Source organism: Camelus dromedarius, chromosome 23 (genome assembly GCF_036321535.1).
Source record: "Camelus dromedarius isolate mCamDro1 chromosome 23, mCamDro1.pat, whole genome shotgun sequence".
In the NCBI taxonomy this organism is placed as follows: Eukaryota; Metazoa; Chordata; class Mammalia; order Artiodactyla; family Camelidae; genus Camelus; species Camelus dromedarius.
In genome coordinates, this window is record NC_087458.1 from 16932869 (window position 1) to 16959570 (window position 26702).

A 26702-nucleotide genomic window follows, 5' to 3' on the forward strand; every position below is an offset into this window, starting at 1 on the left:
TATTTTTTGATAAGGGTTTAACAAGTTTTCACCTCCTGAAGTCTTACACCATATGTTCTATGTTATTTGAGTTTAAATGAAGCACAGAGTGTGATTACCCTTTTCTTTGGGAAAAGCATTCCGGAAAGGAAACCCTGAGTAATCGGAAGTGATTAGTAGTGAACCAGACGTTTGATGTCACCAAGGCCTGGGCGGATCGGTTTCGGAGTGTGAGAGGAGTGTGCGGGGAAGTTAACCCAGGGATACTAAGCCGAAGAACCTGTAAAGTGAGGCCCCCTGCGATAGGAAGAGTAGGAATCTGAGAGGTAAGTCGACGGACGGGCTTGTGTAACTAAGTAGGGATTTTGGACGGGCACAGAGGTCTGCGTTGAGGTTTGGTGTTAAGTAGCTTTGGATTTAGGGAAAGGTTGTTTGTTGTTCCAGGCAGGCTTGTTCAGGCAGGGACGGAACGTCATTGTTCTTTCCAAGGGTATTTGCAGACCTGTTTTAAGAACATTAGGAGGAGGGTTTGTGACTTTTGAGGAAGGTAGTTATGGAAGACGCTGTGCCGAGTTATATCCAGTAGTCAGGAGTGATCGTTTTTGTGTAGAAACCGGTTGTCTTCTGGTGTCCAGTTCATCATATTCATAAATCACTGCGTTAGTGTCACCCTCGTTCTCATGTGCTCCACTGAACCTTAATCTATACGTAAGGCCATGTATACATTTCTAAAAGCATATACTTTGCCATTTTATTTTTATTACCCAGAACTGCTAATTAAGTTATCATGAATTTTTTGTCGTGTGTTAAACATCTAAACAGAAGCTCCTCTCTGATATATATATATGTGTGTGTGTATATATATATATATATATAGTGAACAAAATAGTGTAGTAATGTCTCCAGAGAATGTAATTACTTTTAAATTCCTCCTGTCATATCAATGATACAAAAACCCCTACAGTAACTACAGTGCTATTGCTGAGCTACAATTAAGAACGCACATCTGATAATTTAGAGTGTACTGGTGATCATTTAGAGTATACAGTGAAACAGAAATTTCAAAGTAAACCACCCCTAATTTTTTTTTTTTTTTTGAGACATTTGGTAGCCATATAATATCACCTGTGGAAAAGGGCTATGAGGGGCACTCGCTAAATGCAGGTTTACTGAATGCAGGAGCAAGTAGAATATCAGAGTATTTCAATTACAGGTACTTAGCGAATGTGTTTATATGGTATTGTTTAAATTCTTTCATTTTATACATTTTTAGGTTTTTTCAGTAGAAGTCTTGGGGTGCATTTTCAGTTGTTAAAAAAAGATGGCTACTCTTGAAAGTTTAGAAGCCAAAGGTAAGTGTTCTTCTTTTGATGATAATTGTTTTTAAAATGTGAAATTTATGACAATAGGATGAAGAAATGTTTGAGTCAGGTAACCAAATCTCACAGAGCCCTTGGGAATTATTTGTGTTTCAAATTTCTTCATGTTTGTTTTTTAATGCAATGGTTACATCTCAGTACTTCAGATATACAATTGAGTATTAACATTATTTGGTAGTATATATTACATTACTACCACTGTTAAACATTTAGTGTAAAAGGAAAGTTTTACAGCCATGTTCTCTATCCACCAGGAGATTTAGATTTAAATAAATAAGAATATACATTTTTTAAGATTTAAGTAGATGGACAAACAACTAGCAAGTTTAAAAGACATTTTCTTATTGCATTGATTTGTTATGGCTACTATAACAAAGTACCACAAACTGATGACTTAAACAACAGAAATTTATTGTCTTACAGTTTTAGAGCCTAGAAGTCCCTCTGCAGTCACTAGGGAAGGATCTGTTTCAGGCCTCTCTCCTAGTTTCTGGTGGTTTGCTGGCAATTTTTGGTACTCCTTGGCTTGTAGACACATCACCCTGATCTCTGCCTTTTTGTTCATATGGCATTCTGCCTGTGTGTGTATGTCTCTGTGTCCAAACTTCTCCTTTTTATAAAGACACCAGTCATATTGAATTAGGGGCACACACTACTCCAGTATAATCTCATCTTAATTGATTACATCTGCAATGACTCTTTCCAAATAAGGTTACATTCTGAGGTATGGAGAATTAGGACTTCAACATATGAATACTTGGGGCTGAACACAATTCAGCTCATAACACTTGCTATCCACATTAGTTACTTTTTAGTTCTGTGTTGCTTATCATTTGTATAACATTTCATACTGTTGATCATTCCCACCTTTTGAAATACTTTCCTTGATTTCCATGACTTCACTCTTATTTTCCACCTACTCTGTGGCCCTTCATTGTCCAGTGCAGCCACATGCCTGGGCTATTTGAGTTTAAATTAATATTTTTAAAAATTAAAAATTCAGTTTCTCAGTTACACTAGCCACATGTGACTGGTGGCAATTGTATTAGAAAGTACACATATAGAACATTCCCATCATTGCAGAAAGGTCTATTGGACACCCTTTTTCTGGCTATAGTTTCTTTTTCATCTTCCTCTTCTTCTGGTTTGTGTTTTTAAAATCAGTTTCTTTTCAGCCCTAGTTTTCTTCTGTCAGGGCTGCGGTAATTACCTGTAAGAATGACTTCCAAATCTATTTATAACTCACATCTCTTCCTTTGTGATTCAGATCCTTAAAGGCTACTGCATTCTTCACTTAGACATAGGTAACAGTCTTAGCATGTCCCAAAATGAGCTCCTCCTGATTCAGGTTATTCTTGGGTGGAGTGAGTTCTTGGGCAGTCAGTAAAAGATGGGAAACTATTTTGTAGAAGCCAGTTTTGCAGCAAGCCAATCTCCAACAGCAAACTCTTTAAAGGGAGTTTAAATGTTCTTAGGAAGCAAGGAAGCAAAGATCAGAGTCACAGGGAGGCTTTTTATGAAGTATTAGAATAAGCAAATCAGAAACTGAAATGAAGGTAATAAACTTGGGATTAATGGGAAATAAGAGCAATTAAATGGTAACTAATATGAAAGTAATTAGCATGGTGCTTGGCAAAAAGCAAAAACAAAATATGACAATATCATTAGTAATTAAAAGTTATTGCAAGACCTCAGTGAAATTAAACTTTTTTATTATTTGTTGTTACCTGTTTGTAATGAGTTATAAAGCACTTTCACAAACATTATTTCATTCGATCTTAATTTTACAAAGGTAGCTAATTCAGCTATTAGTCCTAATCCTACTTAATATGTTAAGTGTTGTCAGTGAAGAAGAGTTACTCCTATTGCATCACCTGAGAAAAGGTGCACTTACCATGCTTGACATTTGTCAGTTGCCTGCATTTCCTATAATTGCCTCAGAAGAGAAACAAGATTGGCTTAATGGGGATGGAACTTCCTCTCAGCAGACATCTGAGCAGTACTGTCATCATGAGAGGGATGTGTCCTTGCTGCTAGGGCTGTTTCTGAAAGGGAAACATGCAATAAATAGGAACAACTAGAAAATTAGAATTTGAATCCAAAAGTTTTCTTGGGAGCAAGGTTGAAATTAGAAGTAAGGAGATTAAAGTCAGTTAGTGAAAGTAGAGCGGTTAGGAATGTCTGAGATGTTTAAATATTTATAATTCCATAAAATAGTCTGACTTTTAATCCTAGGTCTGGGGACTAATAAGTATTAGGTGAAAAAGAATTCCATGGGCAGATAAATTTGGGAAATTCTGGGTCAAAGGAGAGATTATACTACAGGACTTCTCAGATCCTTTAATGTACTAATGTACACTGCAACTCCAAAGAGATTTAGTATGCATTACTGCCCACACTTATTTGACCAGGGAACTCTTTATTTGTGGAGCCTGTGACAAAAGGAATGTTTGGATTCCAAGTCAGTAAACGTGGGCCTAACTCTAAAGTCCAATGTCTATAATATGTTTTTCTAATTTAATGGTAACTAAACTTTGTTAAGTGATATTGGTGACATTTAAAAGAATATTGATCTAAAATTACCGAGTGATGATTCCTAATTTATTTAACTGTATTATAGCTGAATCTGAACACATTCTGAAAAGTATGTTAGATTATAACTGAGTTAGGAATTAATGATGTAGTGTAGAGGAAAAAAAAATAAAGCAGTTTTTAAATGAGTTAGTTATTGGTTGTTAAAATGAGACCTTTTAGGTAGTGTGTTTTTCTTTTTGTGTTTTCTTTTTGAGGGGGGAAGGAATTAGGTTTATTCATTTATTTATTTTTTTTAGAGAAGGTCCTGGGGATTGAACCCGGGACCTCGTGCAGGCTAAGCATGCGCTCTACCACTTGAGCTGTACCCTCCCTGCTAGTGTATTAATGTTAACATTGATAAACGTCAGTGAGCACTTCTTGTCTGCACCAAGCACTATTTCATAGTTGATGATACAAAGATTAGGAGTCAGTCCCTACCCTGACAAGCTCTCAACAGTTTAGTCCATGAGAGAAACAAATTACTTTAAAATACTCTTATATTTGCATTATTCTCAAAGCACTGAAGGATAAGGGGAGGGTAAGGTTAAGTGATTTGACCAAAGTCGCACAATGCGTGGCAGTAGGAACTGAAGTTTTTGACTCGTAGTCTGGTGTTCTTTGTACTACACCATCCTGCTGACTTTGAGTATGTCTTCACAGATTTACAGTTTTATGAAAAAAGGAGAAATGTTTATTTAATAAAAGACTATAAAATGATATTCTTTTTGCCTCAGTATTCTAGAGCAAAGTTGGTAATTTGTGGCTCCTGGGCCTCCTGAGAATATTTGCAGTTTGGTAATAGGGAACACTAACTTTGAATCCCACTTAAGCCAAGTGTTATCCCAAATAAAAAAGAACTCTATTCTCATTATTAGACCTATATTACCGAGAGAAAAAGAAAAGAAAAATTTTACTCATTATTATTATACTTTGAATTTTATCTTTAAAATTTTATTTTTTCTCTTTATATATACATGCCTATGTAGTACCCTGAATTTCACCTCATGATCTACGAAGCCTAAAATATTTATTGTCTGGCCCTTTGTGGAAAAAGTTTGCCAACCTCTGCTGTAGAATGTTATTTGGTCTCCCCCTGCATTTCACCAGTTTGGGGGGAAGGCGGTAGGAATGAGCCATAAACCTTCGATGTTTTAATTCTTTGATAAGTGATCACAGGTGGAACTTAATGTTGGTAATAACTGAAGAATTGTTTTGTTGGCTCCCTTCAAAGAGTGGAGAAGAATAGGCCTTGATGTTTTGCTTTACTCAGCCATTGCTCATAATTATGGAGCTGGTACCGTAGATTGTTGTCTTCCCACTTGGCAGAAGGTAATCGCTCATGAATGTGCCCTGGATTGTGCCTAGTGCGTATGTAATAAAGGTTTCTATGTGTGTCACAGGGAAAATAGAATTATGAAAGTAAGTTACCGGGGGAGGACATGTAAAGCTCTGACTCCCACGTGCCCCCTTGCCCATGCACAGTAGCCAGAAGCATAGCTGTTACAGAGAGGGAGCTGCCATGCGGTGATGGTACCACTTTGGTACCATAAATGATGAGTAAGTAGAACAGTTTCAATAAAGTGAAGAGTAAATTGAGGTTGAACCAAGTGGGTTGAATTTCTCAACTGGAATTTTATGACATATTTTGTTTAAAAAGAGATTTTTGTTAAATACCCATTAATGTTTCTTTGCCTTTTAAATTTAATGTTAAGCATTTTGTGGTTTGTTCTTGAATCTCCATTACCTAAAATTCCAACTCAGAAATGCTATGGCTTGCCTAGAAATTGTATTTAACCCTAACAAAATGTCACACCTGCTTCTTGTTTCTTCAGCTTCAGTGGGCTTGAATGATATAGCTCTCATATGTCTTTTTGTTGTGTTTTTTTAATTATTAATTTATAGTTTATGATGCCACATTACATCTTAAATGGCAGAGTGTCTTAGTGATAAAATTAAATTTGCATTAGACAGAGTTAGACAAACTTAAAACCAGATTTTAAGAGCAAGGGAATAGGCCTTCACTTTTAGAACAGTTCAGTGGAAATTTTCCTTCGAGGTGCTAATGTGCTACAGCGTGAACTAAGATATCAAACCCTTTATTTCACTTTGTGAAGTGTTCCTTTGTTCGTCTTTTTGAAAGTAGAGTCAGTCCTAAAGCCCAAAGTATGTCTTAGTTAAGGTATTTAATACAGAAATGACAAAATATTTTATTCCGTTGTAACATGTTTTGTTAAATAGAACACGTTAAGTGTACCTCAGATGTCTTTCTACGTCCTGTCTAACTAACATAACTCAGGATCCCCAGTACATTGCTGCATACCTAGGAAAAACTCCCCAAAAAATCTCTTAAATGAAAAAATAGTTATAAGGTCTGGTGACACAACTTTGTAAGACTCTAGCATAAGAGAATAAAAGTCAGAATTACATTTTATGGCATTATTTAAGCTTTCTTTCTCCCCTTAAGATCCTAAGTTGATTAGAGATTTTTTTTTAAGAATAATAGTAAAAGCAATAGGAGCTAGCATTTAATGAGTGCTGACAATGCCAGACACCATTCTGAACACTTCACATGTATTATTTACTTTTCAGTTCTGCATTAGATCATAGGAATGGTGCCTGCACAAAAAATAAATAAAACTAAGTAAAGGCATAAGTAATAGACCTACTGACACATTGACAGAGTTATTTCGTGAGGCAGTTTGACAATGCAGATCTTTACCTGGCACATTAATTATGTTCTTGAGAATTTATTCAAAAGAAGTAATTTAAAAGTTGAGGAAAAACCTATAGGCATAAAATACTCACTAAAGCATTTTTATAATGAAAAATTGGAAGGAGTCTAAATAGCCAACAGTAGGATAATAATTTATTAAATAGTGCTATATTAACTTGAAGGAATAATGCAATCATAAAATGAAAACTATGAAGACTAGCAAACTGGAAAAATAAATTAAGCTTACAAAGTTAATTATAAGTATAAAAAATATTGAAGAAATTTGAAGTAATGGAAAGTCATTTTAGAGTTATGAGGATATAGGTAATTTTTTCTTACTATCTTTTAATAATGTAATGTTTTTAAAAATATTAATAGAAACTAGAAGATATGTGATTGTGTATGAAGATAACCTGTTCTACTCTGTAGTTTCTGTATGTATATAACAAAGTTTGGAAGAGGAAAAATAAACTCATTAAAAAGGGGAAACCTAATAAATAAACCTAAGAAGAGTATTCTTGATAGGTATTTTCCTTGCTGTAAAACATCTTGATAGGTAATTTTTTCATAGCTTTATTGTTGTTGTTGTTGTTGTTAACATTAGCCTGAGCAAGCTTACCATTTCTTAAAGTTCTTTGCTGGAGAATTCCATTTCTAGGGCCAGGATCCAGAAACCAAGGTGACAGGAGTCTGTTTGAATTTGGAATGTTTATATATTATGTAATCTCTCTTTTATATGGCTTTGTATTTAAGAAATTCTTAAGAAAGGTTTAGTTTTAATAAGACTTCATTATTGCCCTAATCAAATTGATTGTTCTCATAATTGCATGGGTTATGGCAAAACATGGTTAATCTATAATTAGCATGAATTAATTAATAATTATAATACTTAATTGAGCAGAACATGGTACTGATAACTAATAGTAACTGAGACTAAAGACATACTTTGGCTTTTTTTTTAAAACTAGGGTTAAGTAACACTTTTGTAGAAATCAAATTTCTATAGAAATATTTTTCTACCACTTACTTCGCACTTATTATATATTACCCAGTGATACATGTTACTTTGTTACATATATGTCCTCTCTCCTCAAATTTCTGTGCGTAGAGGTCCCCACTACTTCACACAATGTCTCACCAGTATTAGGCACCAAGCAGCATGTTTGCTGCCTGTGAAACTCAGAAGTTTATCATTATCACATCTTGTATGTGCTCATCTCATCCACCTCCCCTTGTTCTCATGCATTAGAGAATCCTGGGTGCAAGGCACTTTACTAAGAATATAGTGGTTAGCAAGAGACACACAGTTCCTACCCTCATGGAACTTATATCCTAGTAGAAGACACAGGCAGGATATAATTAATTACACTGAAAAAAAATGCCTATTTACCATTTTGATAAATAGTAAAAAGAGAAATGCAGGGTCTTTGCTGTAGGAGTATATAAACAAGGAACCTAGCCTAATCATGGAAGATGAGAGAAGGGCTTCCCTTAGGAAAGGTTGAACTGAGATTTGCAGTATGAGTAGGGGAGAGGGAGTTAGCAAGAATATTCCAAGAAAAAGTGTCTTCAGAGGAAGTGGAAGGTTTTGCTGCCATTGAGACATTAAAAGAAAATAAGTAAGGCTGGAAGTGAGGGAGTATCTGAGGGAGTGAATGGCGTAAGTTGAGACCCTGGAGATAAACAGAGGGCCAGATCACCGAGGGCCACATAGGCCATGGTAAGGATCTTAGTCTTTGTCCTGACAGTGATGGGAAGCCACTCAGGGGTTTGATGCAGCACAGATCTGCATTTGTTTAAGCTCACTGTGACTGTTATATAAATTCTGTGGGCTTTTGCAGACTGATAAAATAGGGTTGTTAGCAGAGACAGTAAGTTCAGTTGATGGGACAGTAGTTTTGGTTTGTGAAGGCCTCCCAGAACAATTAACAGCTTAGCTCTGGATTCAGATTTGGACTCAAATCCCAGTTTGACACTGATGATTTGGACAAGCTATTTAACCTTTCACAGCCTCTGCTTCTGTCTACAAAATGGGTACTGCTGTGCTTACCTCATGAGACTTGTAAAAATTAAATGATACTGATGCATCTTGAAGGACTTAGAAGAGTCCTTGGCACATAGTAAATAGAATAAAAGCTAATTATTATTACTATTCATAGGCTTTGGCCTCCATTTTCTCAAATGTATGCTGGACTTGTAAAATAGCAAGGCCTCTAACTTGTAGCTCATAGGGATATTTCTGGATGGACTAATTTTGGAACTCCATGTAGGTTAGGTGTCATCTCAGCCTCCTTCCCAAGGTTTGCAGCATCTCGTTCTAGCATATCCTCCATTCTTTCTAAGCTCTAAACCACTCATTTTCTTGAGTCACTTAGTGAAGTTAGCCCTTTCTTGGAGAAAGGTGACTCAATGAAGTTCTTCTTACACTACTCAATTTGAGGTAAGGTAAAATAGGAGAAAAGAAACAAATATTTCTGTTATTTGGCTGGAGCAATGGTAGTATAGTGATGAGCATAGCTGCCTTCCAAAGGTTCTCTGAACTCAGGATGGCAAGATAGCTTTGGCTTATATGAGGGAAAATAATTTATTTTATATTTATAGCTTATATTTTTATATTTAACTAACATTATTGAGGGTCCACAGTGTGCCAGGAACTTGATTTATTACATTCTTTCTTACCACACCCTGTAGCATAGTTGTTACCATCTCCATTTTGCAGATTAGGAATTAGAGATTCATGAAGGGTTATTTACCTAGGATTATACTAGGAGGTAGAAGCTGGAACCAAATACCGTATATCCAAATCCCTTGCATTTTCTACCAAGAGAGAAACCATTTACTAAATTTGAACTTGTAAGACTTTGTTCAGGTTTTGTTAACACATGATTATTTTGTTAATTTTTACTCTACATTTTTGCCTTTTTTTTTTTAGTGGCAGTAATTCTGAATGTGAGTAAAGCAGGCCTTGGCATTTTCCTGGCATTTCTTTTCAGCCAGTAGTGTATGTTTTGTTTTCCTTTTTATAGTCCTCCTTACTTCAACTCCAATCCGAGGAGCGGGAGATGGAATGGAAACTGAGGAGCCACCTAAATCCATTGAAGTTACCTCTGGAATCCAACCTATAAAGCATCACATCCTTCAGAGTCCACGGAAGAAAGCAGTTCCATCAGAGAGCCCAGGAGTTCTTCAGCTAGGGAAGATTCTCGCTGAGAAAGCAGTGGAAGTCGAAGCTGTAAGAATATTAGTTCCCAAAGCCGCTATAATCCATGACATTCCCAACAAAAACGCAAAGGTGAAGTCTCTGGGACATCATAAAGGAGAATTCCTCGGCCAGTTGGAGGGAGCCGTAGAACCCAGAAAGGAACTTTCCGAGGTAAAGAATGTACTGGAAAAGCTTAAGAACTCTGAAAGGAGGTTACTGCAGGACAAAGAAGGTCTTTCAAACCAGCTGAGAGTACAGTCCGAGGTAAGAACAGCCTTAATAGCTTTAATGAGCGCTGCTCTTTACGCTTGGGCCTTCTACGCCTGCACGTGGGAAAACTGTATTTCCTCTTGGAACATCATTTCTTACAGCTTGTCATTTATCTAAAAAGCTTCCTCTTAAGTTTCTCATTCATAGTGCCTCTAATAGAACTAGTTTATGTTGGGAACTTAAACTCTAAACCTGGTTGAAAATGAAGTATGAGGTACTTTGGATAAGAACACCTATAAGGTGTAAAGGAGGTGACAGTTACGAACTTGCAGACCAGAGATGCCTGACCAAGTCAGACTAGCTAGTAATCCTTGCTATAAGGATCATAAATTCCAAGTATTTTTGCCTATGTGTAGATAATACTTGGAATAAAGAGAATGGTGGTAAATGTATCTGTATATTCACTGTAAGTGGAAAACTATTTATAGTGCTTGATTCTGTTTCTTTAGTCTTTAGATCTTAGTCAACATAGCCTTACCACCCTCTACTTTGTTTCTCTGTTAGATTATACATCTTTTTACTAGATGTTAGCCTTTGTGACACCATGATTAATGATTCTTACCCAAATATGTTTCTAATATATTTAATAATATATTATAATATATTTTTAAATAACTAATTTCAAATTAACAAAAGTAGTACATATTTACTTAGAACATTTTAGAAAATACAGCAAAAATAATGAAAATACTATCACGTATTATTGTACCATCCTACTATAAATACATAATTATACATATTGAGTCCATTTTTGCCTTATAACTTTTTTTAGTTATTAATATTTTGCCAGATCATGGACTATTCTATTAAAATATCATTAGTAGCAACAGTGTTCTTCCGTGGCTGCACCAATACCTTTTATTGGACATTTATGTTTTAACTTTTTACATTAAGAACATGCTTATAGACATCCTGAATTACTTCCTTTGCTTAAATTCTTGAAAGTAAAAATCCTAGAGCACAAAGACATGAATTCTTAAACATTGAAAATGATTTAAAAATATATAAAACATTCTGTCATATTTTTTAGCAAAATTTATTGGTTTAGTTTACTAATTTTTTGCCCTTAAGTGTTGCCTAGAGCAGTTTGTAATTTTATGGTAATTATTTGTACTCTTATAAAAAGAGGCTCAGTTTATATCCACAGGGACTACAGATTGATAGGTATATAGAGATAGAGATAGATGTGGCCTGTATATATTATGAAACTTAAATATTTAATATCACTTTTTTATATACATTTTTAGTAATGGAGGTCCAAATTACAGGAAACACAGTTTCTCTTTTGTTTACTTTGCTACATTAAAGTCACTGACGTTACTTTGAGCTTGTTGTATTGGTCATATTTTCCTCTAGGTCAACCGTGAGTTAAAAAAGCTGCTGGTGGCTTCGGTTGGAGATGATCTTCAGTATCACTTTGAACGTCTATCCCGTGAGAAAAATCAACTTATTTTAGAAAATGAAACCCTAGGTCGAAACATAGCTCAACTTTCTGAACAGTTAGAACGCATGTCGATACAGTGCGACGTGTGGCGAAGTAAATTCCTCGCGAGCAGGTATTTTCTTCTTTAAATAGTATTTCATTTCCTAGTTTTTGCTCTATCAGATCTTTGACCCATAATGCAAGAAAATAGATTGGAGTGTGAAAATGTCTTACTCAGATTGTCAAAGTACCTCATGTATTATTTAAGATGCGGACTCTCCCTTCTCTGGATGGTCCTGGCATCTCCTTAAATGGAAAAGTGATAGCATAAAGATCCTCTCTCATTCCAGAATTCTGAGTTATTCTTTCTTCTGTAGTGGAAATCACTCCTACTCCGATATTTAAGACCAAAGCAAAACTGTAAATTCAGATATCTAATAAATATTAAAATATTTTTAGAAGTATTTTTCCCCACCTTCTATCTGGAGAACTCAAATATCATTGCCACTCCATAAAGTAATATTATTTGTCCCTCATGCTCTGTTCTCATAGCTCACTTAACTACGTCATAGAGCTTCCTATCCTTTTCTCTCCATGCACAGATAGAAAATGCTAACATCTGTACAGCGTACTGCATGAGGCTACTTTCCAACGGGGGAGAACCCCAGGGCCCTAGTCCAGGCCCAGGGACATACTGGTAGTTGGGAAGCTCTCTTATATATTACGAGTCTTTGTTTATTTACCTCCTCCCTCCAATGTTAAGTTACTGGAGAATAGGATCTGGGTGTTATCCACCTATGTATTTCCAGTGCTTTGCCAAGTGCTTCTCATGTAATAGTTTAATAACTATTGATTTAAATTTAATCATTTGGAGATTTCTCACAGAACACCAAAGGTTTATAGGCTATACCTTAAGAATCACTGATTGTAATGAATAAATTTTTAGGGAATCATTTCTTCATGTCTTAATATCTGTGATACTATCTAGTAATTTATTACCCTCTTGAAATAATTTGTTTCTAATTGTGCTAATATAGGATGCTATTTGGAGAAATTTACTGTTTATTGACTTAGAATGACTTTATTCTCATTGAACAGTTTGAGGCAAATCATGCACATATTTTACAGATTACTTTTTTTTATTTAACATTCACATCAATGCTGATAGTAACATTCTAAGGGCAGTAATAATTAAACCTAACTTCACTGATATTTTAGTTGATTTAATCTTTCAGTATCAAAATTATTTTCATTTTAAGGAATTCAATGGCTACTTTGGTCAGAGCCTTTAATTTTAGTTTTAAGATTTTCAGTTGATAAAAAATACTTGAAAATTTTGCTTCAGTTTCATCAATAGAGAGAATTGGTTAAATGAATTTTGGTACATCCATTCAGAAGAAAACATGAAGCTGTTTATTTTTTTTAAAAGGGAATGAGAAAGCTTTCTGTGTGCTAATACGAAAAAGTCACCGAGATAAATTATTAGGTGAAAAAAGCAAACTATCGAAAAGTCTCTATTAAATAATCCCTTTTTTATAAATAAAATGAATATATTTTTACACATACTTTTATGTTGATGTACACATACATTTTTTTTTCTAGAAAAATGTATTGGATACTTTATTGATTACTGATTATAAAAGGAGGGGGATCCTGGATAAGAGGAAAAACTTAGTTTTCCTTTTATAAAAGCTTCCTATATTAATTTAATATTTTTCTAAGGACAAAGAGGTAATTGAATGGTAGAAAATAATACATTTTTAGTTTTCTATACAATTTTCTGTATTTAAAAATATCTAATTAATGTCATTTTTTCCAAAATTTGATTAATCTAGAGTAAACTTAAAGCACGTTCCAAATTCTTTATCTAAGAAAGTTAATTGTCATTTTGTAAACAAATATTTTAATTGAGTCCCTTTAATGAGTTCTAAGCTTATAAACATTTTATTTTATTTAATGTTTTGCATGTATCTTTCTGAACTCATGTTTTTGGTTTTTTATTTATTTATTTATTTTTAAACTTTTTTTTTTTAATTGAGTTATAGTCATTTTACAATGTTGTGTCAAATTCTAGTGTAGAGCACAATTTTTCAGTTATACATGAACATATATATATTCATTGTCACATTTTTTTTCACTGTGAGCTACCATAAGATCTTGTATATACTTCCCTGTGCTATACAGTATAATCTTGTTTATCTATTCTACATTTTGAAATCCCAGTCTGTCCCTTCCTACCCCCCGCCCCCTTGGCAACCACAATTTTGTATTCTATGTCTGTGAGTCTGTTTCTGATTTGTATTTATTTATTCATTTATTCATTTATACATTCATTCATTCATTCATTTATTTATTAGATTCCACATATAAGCGATCTTATATGGTACTTTTCTTTCTCTTTCTGGCTTACTTCACTTAGAATGACATTCTCCAGGAACATCCATGTTGCTGCAAATGGCATTATGTTGTCTGTTTTTATGGCTGAGTAGTATTCCATTGTATAAATATACCACATCATCTTTATTCAATCATCTGCCAATGGACATTTAGGCTGTTTCTATGTCTTGGCTATTGTAAATAATGCTGCTATGAACATTGGGGTGCAGGTGTCATCCTGAAGTAGGGTTCCTTCTGGATATATGCCCAGGAGTGGGATTCCTGGGTCATATGGTAAGTCTATTCCTAGTCTTTTGAGGAATCTCCACACTGTTTTCTACAGTGGCTTCACCAAACTGCATTCCCACCAGCAGTGTAGGAGGGTTCCCTTTTCTCCACAGCCTCTCCAGCATTTGTCATTTGTGGACTTTTGAATGATGGCCATTCTGACTGGTGTGAGGTGATACCTCATTGTAGTTTTGATTTGCATTTCTTTGATAATTAGTGATATTGAGCATTTTTTCGTGTGCCCATTGATCATTTGTATTTCTTCCTTGGAGAATTGCTTGTTTAGGTCTTCTGTCCATTTTTGGATTGGGTTGTTTGTTTTTTTCTTATTAAGTCATATGTAAGCTCATAAAAATTTTAAATGGTTTTTAGTGAAGGTTTAAAAACTGAGAAATCATTTGACAACATTAAATCTTTTTTGTGAGTTTTCAAAAAATGACAGCCACAAAGATAGTATGTTAACTTCTTTACATTTCAGAGAATTTATAAGTAAGATTTTAATCTTTTCTAGGGTTATGGCAGATGAGTTAACCAACTCGAGAGCGGTTTTACAGCGTCAAAACCGTGATGCACAGAGTGCCATACAGGATCTCCTCAGTGAACGGGAACAGTTTCGTCCGGAAATGCTATCTACCCAGAAGTATGGCACTTCTTTACATTCTGAACTCTTCTACTTTCTCCTGCAATATTTGTTATTGAGATAGTTCTTTAGTATTTATACATTTAATAACTTATGGAGCACATACTTTGAGTAGCATTTTAAGATAGATGCCCAAGGGAAGGAGGAAGACTAAGAAAACAGAAGGCATGCCCCTTATATTCTTAACTGGGGAGAGAATTAGTTATATCTGTAATAGAAGAAACCTCTGGATTTAAAAGTAGGTTTTGGTTGTACTTGTAGCAGTATAATCAGGGGAAAAATAGATACACATGACGAGCATCAGGGATGAGGAGAAGCATACACTATAGATTCCATAGACATAGAAAGGTATTAATGGGATATTATAAACGACTCTGTGCCAGTCAATTCAACAACTCAAATGGACAAACTCCTTAAAAGACACAAACTACCAAAGAGTATTAAAGAACAGATAACCTGAATAGCCCTAACCTATTAAAACAATTGAATTTATAGTTAAAAACCTCCTAAGAAAGGAAACTCCAGCCTACATGGATCCACTGGTAGATACTAACAAACATCTAAGGAAAAAATAAAACCAAATTTACACAAACTTGTTTTAGAAAATAAAGAAGGGAACAATTTCCAACTCATTTTATGAGGCCAGCATCATCTTAATACCTACCAAAACCAGACAGAGGCATTATAAGAAAATAAGGCCAATATCTCTAATGGAACATAGATGCAAAAATCCTTAACAGAATTTTAGTAAATCAAATCTAAGAATATATAAAAAGGTTTATACATCATGGCCAAGTAGTTTTTATCCCAGGAATTATAAGTTGGTTTATCATTTAAAAATCAACCAATGTAACTCACGAAAAAAAAAATTTATATATACTGTATGATTATCTCAATAAATGCACAAATCAAATCAGTCGTTCTGTAGTATGGGAGGTGGGTATAGCTCAGTGATAGAGTGCATGCTTAGCATGCACGAGGTTCTGGGTTCAACCCTCACCAAAAAAACAAACAAACAAGTTTCTAGTACTTCTATAATACTGTATGAGTATACTAGTATACCTATGCTAAAATATGGTAGCCAAAAAAGGTCCTATTTGTTGAGTGATTTCCAGATAACCATAAGATTGATAAGTGCTTTAATCTAAGTTATTTTATCAGACTTACTGACTTATTGAACTGTGAGAGAAAGATAGGGGAGAAAGATACTGTAGGATTTCAGAAACATGTTTCTCATTTATTCAGCATCCTTGCTAATGTTCAGTGTTCACGTGCGTTCTCTGCAGACTGTTAGAAGAGCTCTTAGTCTCCTTGCAGTGGGGAAGAGAACAGACTTACTACCCCAGCGCACAGCCGCACAGCACAGCAGAACTAGCATTAACGAATCACAAGTTGGCAAAAGCAGTAAAGTCTCACCTTCTGGGAAATGTTGGCACTAATGGTCAAAAAAAGATTCCATCAACAGTTGAATTCTGCAGCACCCCAGCAGAAAAAATGGCTGAAACGGTAAAGTATTTCTCTTTCATGATCTGTGGAACTTCTAAGTCTGTACTGAACGGTGACATGTAATAATGGAAAGTGCTTGGCACTGGGAGTTAGGAAATACGGGATCAGAACCTGGTTCTCATGCTGATGAGCAAATGATCTTGGAGAAAATTGTTTCCTCCTCTGAGCTTTAATTTTCTCAAACATAATTATTCTTAAAGAGAAAAGCTGTAATTGCATATTTTTTAGCTACAGAACCAGTGATAATCCTTTTCTTAAGCTCATTTTGATATGAAAACCACTATAAAAATTTTAAATTTAGTAATAATGAGTAGATAATTGTTTATTTCTCATCTTAGACATTATTTGTTTTTCCCACAGAGATGGGAATGTGCCAAATACTACAGAATCAATTAATATAGACCTGGGATCTACAGTCCTGGGTGAATTCAGGGTTCATGCATATGACCTGTCAAATACTGTGGACTCACAGCCCTACAACCACACCAAATTCACTTTCATTACACTCGATGTCCGACTCCCATGTCCCCATTATAGGACTTGCCATTAACCAGAACTTTTCTACTTTTAAAGTCTTCAGCTCACATCTCTCTCTCCATGATCTGTGATCTCAACTTTTCTTCCCAGCTCTAATTCTTTAATTCTGAATACCCTTGTTCCTTGATTACATCATAATTTTTATTCCCTTGATCCCTGCATGTTTTCTTCATCTCATCAGCTCACTCTCCTGGCCGATTTTCCTGCCATAGTTTGCCTAGACTACATTCCTAAGTGCCTTTCTCCCTTATCCTTTTCTCGGTTACCCTGAAAATCCCACTCCTGTGTCACTTCAGCTGCTTACCTTCTTTGTTTCTGTATTCATCCAACTGTTACCCAGATTCAGCAGATGACTTTGGCTTCTAATTTACAGAAGAAAAAGAGGGCAGAGGCAGAAAATTCCTTCAAGGTCCCACTTGGCATCTAGAAGCTTAGCTGTATGGCAACCAGCCTTCCATTTATTTCTCTCACTGGAGAAGGTTCCCCTCCTCCTCTCCAAGCCACAGCACTCCCTCCAGGCTCAGCAGGCCTCCTACCAACAATTACTTACCTCTTTTGGCCCTTTCCTTTTGGCTTAAGAACATGCCCAGTGTCTCCCATGTAAACAAGAAAAGTGTTCCCTCTATCCCAAGTTCTCTGTATATGGCCTTATCACCTTCCCTTCACGCCAAGGCTCATGAACAAGTTGTCCATACTTATGTCCACTTACATACCATCCATTCCTCACCTCCTGCCATTGCTTATCAGTCAACTTCCAGTTCCACTGTTCTCAAAAAGTACTCTTAGAAAGGTCATGAATGTTTAAATACTTTGTCATGTTTTACTGTATCTAGCACGGCTTCCTTGATACTCCCTTTACTTATGTGACATTAGTCCTACCTGAACCTCATGCTGCCTCTCTGAACTCTTCACAGACTTTTTTCTCCTTTAAATGGTGATATCCCATAGGAACCTGTTCCCTGTGTTTTTCAAACTCCCTCGGTTTCTGAAATGTCATACCCTCCCAGCTCTCCCTATCTCTGTGAGCATTCTTTCTCAGTATCTGAAGGGAGGGGGGCATCCTCTTCCTGTGCCTACTCTTGAGCCTTTCCTTACATGACATGCTTTCTACATTCTCTAGGGATTATCCTAATCCCAGAGCTTTATGCTTGTGACTTCTTAGCAGTTTCCAATGTAGTATAGTCATTTCTCAGTAGATAGTGGCTGTCATTTTTATTATTGCCTTCATTCCCCTAATCCTGTTGCCTTTACAAATCCTATCAGTTCATTCTAATTTATCCCCTCTCCCAAGTTCAAACACCTGATCTACACACTAGACTTTAGCAACAGCCTCCTCCAGGAACCAATGTTCCTGCCTTGCTTTTTACCTGCATCCAGGCCATCCTCTCCTGGACAGAGAGTTTTTATATATAGCTACAACTGAATAACTATGCTGTACACCAAAAATGAACACAACATTGTAAATCAACTATACTTCAGTTTTAAAAAAAAAACAATTCCATCATCTCGGTACTCCTGTTCAGAGGGCTCCCAGTCTCCATTATTGAATCTGAATTATTTCATATTGTTCAGAAGGCTTCTCATAATCTTTATTCCATCTCCCCTTCTCTGAGATCTTTTCCCAGGTGTCCCTGCCCACTGCACTTCATGTGCCAGCGGTGTTAACCACTCTCATTCGATGGGTACACCACTGTATCTCATGTCTCTGTACATACTCCCAGCATCTCTCTCCTGGCCCAACCACTATACTGCCTTTAAGAATCAGCCTTCCCTGAATCCCACAGGCAAACCTAGATGCTCCTTCCTGCAGGCTTCCATTGCACTTTGTACATATATCTAGTATAGGTCTTTACTGTGTTAAGTTGCAATTGGATTCCCCATCTCTCTCCCAAACTGTAAGCTCCTTAAGGGTGCGCACTATGTCTTGTTTCCTTGAGGTCTGGCATAAACCTTTGTACACAGTAGGTGCTCAGCTACTTACTGAATGAATCAGTTCTTAAAACTAAACTCATCATCTTCATTTAAAACCCTGTTTCTCCTTTTCTATTCTTTTTGTTGGGAAATTACATGGCTGCCTACTCAGTAGCAGGCAGTAGCATTTGGTATAATTACTCCTGATTCCCTGAAACACTCTCTTCCCTTGGCTTATGTAACGCTACACCCTCTTGGCTCTTCTCTTTTCTCTGACCATTCTGTTTCACTGTACAATGTTGCGTAGCCTCAGGACTTGGTCTAGATCCCCTTCTCCCAATCTTCTATCCACCATATATTCTCTCACTGAACAAAACTGACAGACAGTCCTATTTCCTTAGTGTCTCTTGGACCTTTCAGCCACATTGCTTCAAGGTCACCATTTTTTAGCTAGATTATTGCAGTAAACTCACTTTCTCTGTTTCCCTATGTCTGCTTTCATGCCCACCCCTTCCCTCATCCATCAGTTGTGTATAGAGCCATGTCTCTGAAAGGCACCCTGCCTAAAATCCTTCCCTCTCACCTTCAGGCTAAAATCTAAGTCTTCTATCTATGCTGTTATCTCAGTCTCCTTTCACTGTATTCCTTTGGCATTTTGCTTCTCTCTCTAAGGGCACATAACGTAATAACATACATAGAGTATTGGGATACTTTTCTTATTTCCCCTTCCAAATTTATATGCAACTTTAAGGTAAGCATTTGATCTTTGTTTGTCCTCTAGCACCTAACCAAGTTTCCATAAAATTGGAAGCATCTCAGAAACTAAATTGAAAATAGCAGTAATCCAGTAGAAAAATAGAGGTCCTGAAATGGAAAGGTGCCTCTTAAATGATGCCAGGACATTCTTAAATTAACCGTGGCTCTTTGGGTACATTAGTGACTTAGAAAGAAAAAAACCTGCTGGACAGAATGAATGCTGGGGAAACAGGCATCTCCAGCCATTTCTAAAAGCTCTTTTGAATAAGACTTACTTAGAAAGAGAGAAAGCTCTTCCCCCACTGCTTTTCCCAGTTCCTTTCCAATTGCAGTGCCCATCTCCTTCACAACATAACCGATCCTCCTCGTATAATGATGGTTGGGAGAATATGAACATGAGAAACAGGACTTATAAGCCAGACATGTTATCCTGGCCCTTAATCAGAGAATTTTTTCAAACCAAGAGTTCCTCCTGTTGTGGGTCTCAGTAAAGGAATAACGGGAAAAGTCAGAGCAGAAGAATTCAGAGTATGGTTTCCATGAATCCAGAAACAAAAACACGATTGTTAGCATAAAATAACTGCATATAAATTAGGAGAAATGAAAAGGCATTGATTTTACAAGTAAATGATTAAAAACTTTGAAATAATATTTCAGTAGACAAATGAAGGCAGAATCCCAGTTCTAAGCAGTTCAGTGAAGGACAAAAGGAGGAAGGTAGTGGGTACTTTCCGCTTAAGGATAAAAGTCAACATCACGTAAGGTAGAATTGATATAACCTTATTTTCTTCTATGTTTTCATATATCTTCATCAGTTTCCATAAACATTAATTTCATTATTTTTAAAAATAGGTAACCTAGGTAATAAAGTAACTAGACATCACTGTTATATTTAGAGCTTTTTGAGAAAAGGCATTAAGTTCTCTAATCAATCAAATTCATCAAATGTTATTTTTTATCATAGTTACACATTAATGAAATAGAACTTACTGGTATTTATATGTCAGTAAAACCAAGTCCCTATCACACACATCTGACATTACCTCTTATTTTCCTTAGGTTCTCCGTATTTTGGATCCAGTTACATGCACAGAAAGCTCACCTGACAATCCATTTTCTGAGTCTTCACCAACCACCTTACTTGCTACAAAGAAAAATATTGGACGATTTCATCCCTATACTAGATACGAAAATATAACTTTCAATTGCTGCAATCACTGCCAGGGAGAACTTATTGCCCTTTAACATTCAACGTGTTGGAGGCACACTACAGGCACTTGCTTGTTACCCAAGAGTCATTATTATTTGGGAGCTGGGGTTCTTTTAATGCTAAAAGGATTATCACTTTCTATTTAAATAATATATATCCCTATAGATATTTCATGTACTGGACTCCAGATTACCCTTTCTTAATAAACATCTCAGGGTAAGAAAAGAATGAAACTGCACAGATATATTTAAAGTAGAGAATACTTTCCAGGCATTACATGATGGTTTTCCTAAAGGACTAAAAGAAAAAGATTGTATACCTTTCTTTTAGGCCCAAATGTATTGTTTCTCTTGCTATCCATTTTACATGGGCAGACTTAGTTTGTACTCTACAGCAAAGACTGGCAGACTGCAGCCTGAGTCACATGCAGCCATGCCCATTCATTTGCTGTTGTCTAAGGTTGTTTTTTTGTGCTACAGCAGCAGAACTGAGTACACACAGCACGGTTTGTGGGGCCAGCAAAGCCTAAAATACTTATTGTCTGGCCCTTTACAGAAGAAGGTTTCTGACCCTCTCTAAAGTAAAAGTTGCTGGCAAGGGTTGGGGAAGGAGTGAGGGAGGAGTCCTTTCCCTTTTTGGTGATTTTGTGCCAGGGCTACAGAAGAGTCTTATGGAAATACTATGGTGAGGGGACTATTTTAAAAATAAGTGCTATGTGTTAGGAAAATTTAAAGTATTTTAGAGCCACATTAACAAATGTTTGAGCAAAACATGTTCTCATGTTGGTTTTCGCAGGGGATTCCGTATTTTCAATGGATGCCACTTGATATGTAGAAGAAACATTTTAACTATTGAGCTCATTTTGGCAAATACAACACAACAGGAATATCCAATTTGATACTTAGGAAATAGGGTGGAGAAAGTAGGACCTTTCTAAAACTTGTACAGACTCAAAACTGCAATTCAGTTTTTACTATGTAATATATATTATTATTTATTTATGATGGGTCATCATAAAACACCCTTGTATTGGCCTTTAAAAATGTCTACAAAATGTTTATGCCAAATTACTATAATTAGCTGCAGAAGTACTTCTCAGAAAAGAAATTCTTTTAAAAGACAAATCTGGTCAAATAACAATTTTAGTATCAACTTAATGATATTTTATTTGGTCTGATTCATCTGAGTTATAGTTTGAAGTGGCAATAAAATTCTCTACCTTCTTCAGTTTGAATATTGATTTTTTTCCCCCCCAGAATGATGTGGTTTAGTTTAAGTCTTCATCCAGCTTATACCATTTACAACTGATTCTTCAGCCTTTCCTTTAGGTTTACCTAGTATAAAAATTGGAAAATAACATAGAGAAAAATCTTTATAACATTGAATTTGGCAGTGATTTCTTGGATATGACACCAGAAGTATAGCAAAAGAAAAAAATAAACTTCATGAAAAATATAACCTCTGCACAGCAAAATAAACAACAGAATGAAAAGGCATCCTACAGAATAGGGGAAGATATTTGCTAATCAGGTATCTATTAAGAGTCTCATATCCAGAATAAAGAAGTACAACCCAACATCCAAAATACAACCCAACTGAAAAATGGGCAAAGGAATAGACATTTCTCCTAAAAAGATACACAGAGGGCAAGTAAGTACATCAAAAGATGCTCAACATCATTAATCATTAAGGAAATGCAAAATGACATTACTTCACATCCATTAGAATGGCTGTTATCAATAAAGCAAAATAACAAGTGTTGGCACAGATGTGGAAAAATTGGGACCCTTGTTCATTACTGGTGGGAATGTAAAATGGTGCAGCCACTATTGAGAACAGTATGGAAGTTCCTCAAAAAACATAGAATTACTTTATGATCCAGCAATTCAATTTCTAGGTAGATACCCAAAAGAACTGAAAGCAGGGACTTAGATGTGTATTTGTATACTAATGTTCATAGCATTATTCACAATAGCCAAAGGTAGAAGTAACACGTGTACTTTGATCGATGTGTAGAAAAGCAAAATGTGGTATATACATGCAACAGAATATTATTCAGCCTTAAGAAAGAATAAAATTCTGATATATTCTACAGCATAGATGAACTTTTAAAACACTATACTGAGATAAATCAGAAACAAAAGAACAAATAGTGTATGATTCCACTTAATCAAGTACCTGAAATAATCAAGTTCACAGAGGCAGAAAGTAGAACAGTAGTTTTGCAGGGTTAAAGGAAGGCAGAATGGAGAGGTTTTGTTTATTAGATAGAATTTCAGTTTGAGATACTGAAAAATTCTGGAAATGGATAAGTGATGGTTGCACAACATATAAATATACTTAAAGACACTAAATTCTACATTTAAAAAATAGTCAAAATGATCAATCTCACATATATTTTACTAACTTAAAAACAGAAGCAAGAAGTTATACCTACACTCTCGTAACCCAAACTAATGGCACACTTCTGCAACTGTTGATTTGAGAGTGTCAATAGTAATAATAAAGATAACAGTTAACTGAACAAAAGAGAGAGAAAGAGACAATGACTTCATATCAACAACCAAACAACACCCCTCAAGGAATTAGAAAAAGAATAGCACACCCAAAGCAAGCAGAAGGAAAACAACGGAAATTAGAGTGATGGTAAGGTAGAGATTAGAAAACCAAAAGAGAATCGAGGAAACCAAAAGCTGGTTCTTTGGAAAAAATCCACAAAATTGACAAACCTGTAACCAGACTGACCAAGCAAAAACGAAAATGCAAATAACTAAAATCAGAAATGAGAGTGGGGACTCAAGAAGAAATAGAAAATATGAACAAGCCTACAACAAGTGAAGGGATTAAATCAGTAATCAAAAACCTCCCAACACCAAGAGTGAACCCTAATGTGAGCTATGGATGTTGGGTGATAATGATGTGTCAATGCAGGTTCATTGATGGCAACAAATGTTCCGTTTTGGTGAGGGATGCTGATACTAGGGGAGGTTTTAAGGAGGGAGGAGCAAATAATATACGAGAACGCTCTGCACTTTCTGCTCAATTTTGCTGCGAACCTAAAACTGCTCTAAAAAATAAAGTCTATTAAAAAACAAAAAAATCGCCCAACAAAGAAAAGCCCAGGACCAGGTAGCTTCACTGGTGAATTCTACCAACTATTTAAAGAATTAATACCAATCCTCCTCAATCCATTTCAAGAAAATAAAAGAGGAGGGGACAGGAAACACTTCCTAACTCACTCTATCAGGCCAGCATTACACTGATACCAAAGCCAGATAAAGACACCACAAGAAAAGAATACTACAGAAAAAGATCTCTTCATGAATAAAGATGAAAAAACCCTCACAAAATACTAGCAAACCAAATGCAACTGCATAGTAAAGGACTATGTACCACCAAGTGGTGTCTGTCTCTGGAATGCAAGAAAATCAACTCATGTTAATATATCACATTAACAGAACATAGAAAACCCGTATTATCACTTCATTTGATGCAGAAAGAGAATTTGATAAAAATCCAACAAACTCTCATGATAAAAACACTCAGAAAAATAGCAATAGAAGAATAGGAATAAGTAGAATAGAGAAATAAGAACAGAACTTCCTCAAAGTCATCAAGGGCATTTATGGAAAACCCACAGCTAATATCATACTCAACGGTCAAAGACTAAAAGCTTTCCTCTAAGATCAAGCACAAGACAACGATGCCCACTTCCACCACTACCACTCTACATTATCCTAGAAGTTTTAGCCAGAGTAACCAGTCAAGAAAATTAAATAAATAAAATGCATCCCACCTGGAAAGGACGAAGTAAAACTATTCCCTATTCACAGATGATACTATCCTATATATAGAAAGTTCCAGAAAATGCACCAAAAAAATTTAGTGCTAATAAATTCAGCAAAGTTGGAGGGTACAACATCAATGCACAAAAATCATCTATGTGTTCTGAGTATACAACCCATAAAAGAAATTACAAAAACAATTCCATTTGCAATAGAATCCAAAAGAATAAATACCTATGAATAAATTTAAACAAGTAAGTGAAAGACTTACACATAAAACTACAAAACACTGAAAAGACATCCTGTGCTTATGGATTGGAAGACAATATTATTAAGATAGCAATACAGTCTAAAGCAATCCACATACAGATTTACTGCCATCCCTATAAAAATTCCAACAGCCTTTTTTTTTTTTGGCAAAAATCTGTGTAATATTTTAGTATCAAATTGGTTCTTACATTAAGGATAACCTTTAAGCAACACAAGACTAGTTATAATGAAATATTAAATTGCCTGGTATATGCTTAAAGTGCTCTAAGAAGCTGAGGCAGGTTTGAATAGTTCTCTGTGTCTTCGAATTTAGGGTCAAGTGATTAAGGTACAAATACCCAGATGATATGAACATTTTCTTTTGAAGCTTTAACAGAACTCCTATCTCCACTCTCCTATGGTTGCCTTTGTCCTCCACTCCTTAAATGCTCTTACACGTATCGATACTGTTCCTCCACCTATCAGAGTCCTGGATAGTCTTAAATATTCACAAATGTCTACCAACGTATGTAAGCTTTATAATATAACTGAGAGAAAGGACTTTACAATTATACAGGTCAGAGTCTGTGAGCAAACTGCTCACCTCTATACTTTAGTTTCTTCATCTGCAAAGCAAGACTAATACGGTTGTTATAAGGTTGGATCAAAGTATTTATGTAAAAGAGTTATAACAATACCAGGTACATTACAAACTCTCAGTGAGAGCTGGCTAATTTTTTAACATTCCCCAAGTAGTATACATAATTGTTACTATCTCTTTTTTTAAAAGAACACGTGGAAGTAGGCCTACCCTACTGCTTAGCTTGCCACAGCTACTCAGATTCACAGTTACATACATAGGACTTTGTACAAGATCTTGAGCCAGGCTTGTTTAAGAGGTCATCACTCCGGCTTTATGAAATGTTCTATTGTATTTTTTTAAATGATAATAGGAACTTAGAACAGATATCTGTCCCTTTCTTTTCATTCCAGCTAGAAATGTTAAAATAATTTATAAGTATAGGAATGTAGAGTTCATTTGTTGTTCAGTTTTTTGCATAGAATAAAAAGTGGTATAACACATTACGACACTGTGAGAGAAGAAATTTATTTTCCTCTAGTATTAAAAAAATTAGATAAATTCACCATCAACATTACCAAAAGATAAATAGCATTACCATAATTTAGGGTATGACCAAAGCACACAGTCTACAAGAAATGATATCCAAAATTTTAAGGATAGCAGCTTCCAAATGAAGTATTTAATAGATACCTTCAGTTGTAGTGATCAGTAAAACGAAAAGATCTGGTATCTGACATATCATACAGCTGGTGCTGTAACTGTTTAGAACGCTTTGCTTCTAGCCGGAGCTGTCTAGTTCTTTCTTTGACAGCTTGTTGCTCCACTAGTTTTTCTATCCGTTTCCTTCTTAGCCATCTGTAGAAAGAGACATAATCAGATCTGGTGACTATCAACCTGAATACACTCTTCATGCAATAAAATTATTACTACAGGCAAGGGAAATTAGATTTCTTTATATTGAAATGTTCTGGTCACAATACAAATGATTGAAGTATTAACTTAAAAAATTTTAGGCTTATACCAAATTCACATAAGAAAGCATAGCCACATTTAGAATCAAATGTTTGAAATTAAGTTTGTCTTAAAATGAAACTGCCAACCAAAAAAGCTTTTTAAAGCTATAAACATACTATTTTACATGTGACATAGGTCCTATCCTTTTTCAAAATATGATTTTCTAAGCAAATCAGTATTTGATAGATTCCAAATGACTTATTTTTTGCAACTAGCTGTATTCTAAAACATTACTTAACCAGCATGCAGAATACCGACATGCAGAAGTGGTGCCTTGCTCTTCTTGGTGGAGAAATTACAGAGCTCT

The 26702-nt window shown here is 35.5% G+C and overlaps 2 protein-coding genes across 5 annotated transcripts in view; one reads left to right on the forward strand and one right to left on the reverse strand.

Moving 5' to 3' along the window:
- Positions 1-21991, forward strand: BLZF1 (basic leucine zipper nuclear factor 1). The gene is made up of 7 exons (XM_010984476.3): positions 1-305; positions 1253-1331; positions 9672-10111; positions 11474-11673; positions 14716-14844; positions 16131-16350; positions 20614-21991. The coding sequence occupies exons 2-7, from the start codon at positions 1301-1303 to the stop codon at positions 20797-20799; spliced, it is 1206 nt and encodes a 401-aa protein (XP_010982778.1). The 5' UTR covers positions 1-305; positions 1253-1300; the 3' UTR covers positions 20800-21991.
- The window catches only part of CCDC181 (coiled-coil domain containing 181), a 27837-nt gene continuing 23123 nt past the window's right edge, over positions 21989-26702 (reverse strand). For 2 of the 4 annotated variants that reach the window (XM_031435819.2, XM_010984477.3), the window contains one exon: positions 22947-26236. In XM_031435819.2, the coding sequence (XP_031291679.1) occupies positions 26074-26236 (163 nt within the window). In that variant the 3' untranslated portion in view covers positions 22947-26073. Of the gene's footprint in view, positions 22099-22944; positions 26237-26702 lie in introns of those variants that run through there. The other 2 variants (XM_064477963.1, XM_010984478.3) reach the window with 2 other exon arrangements.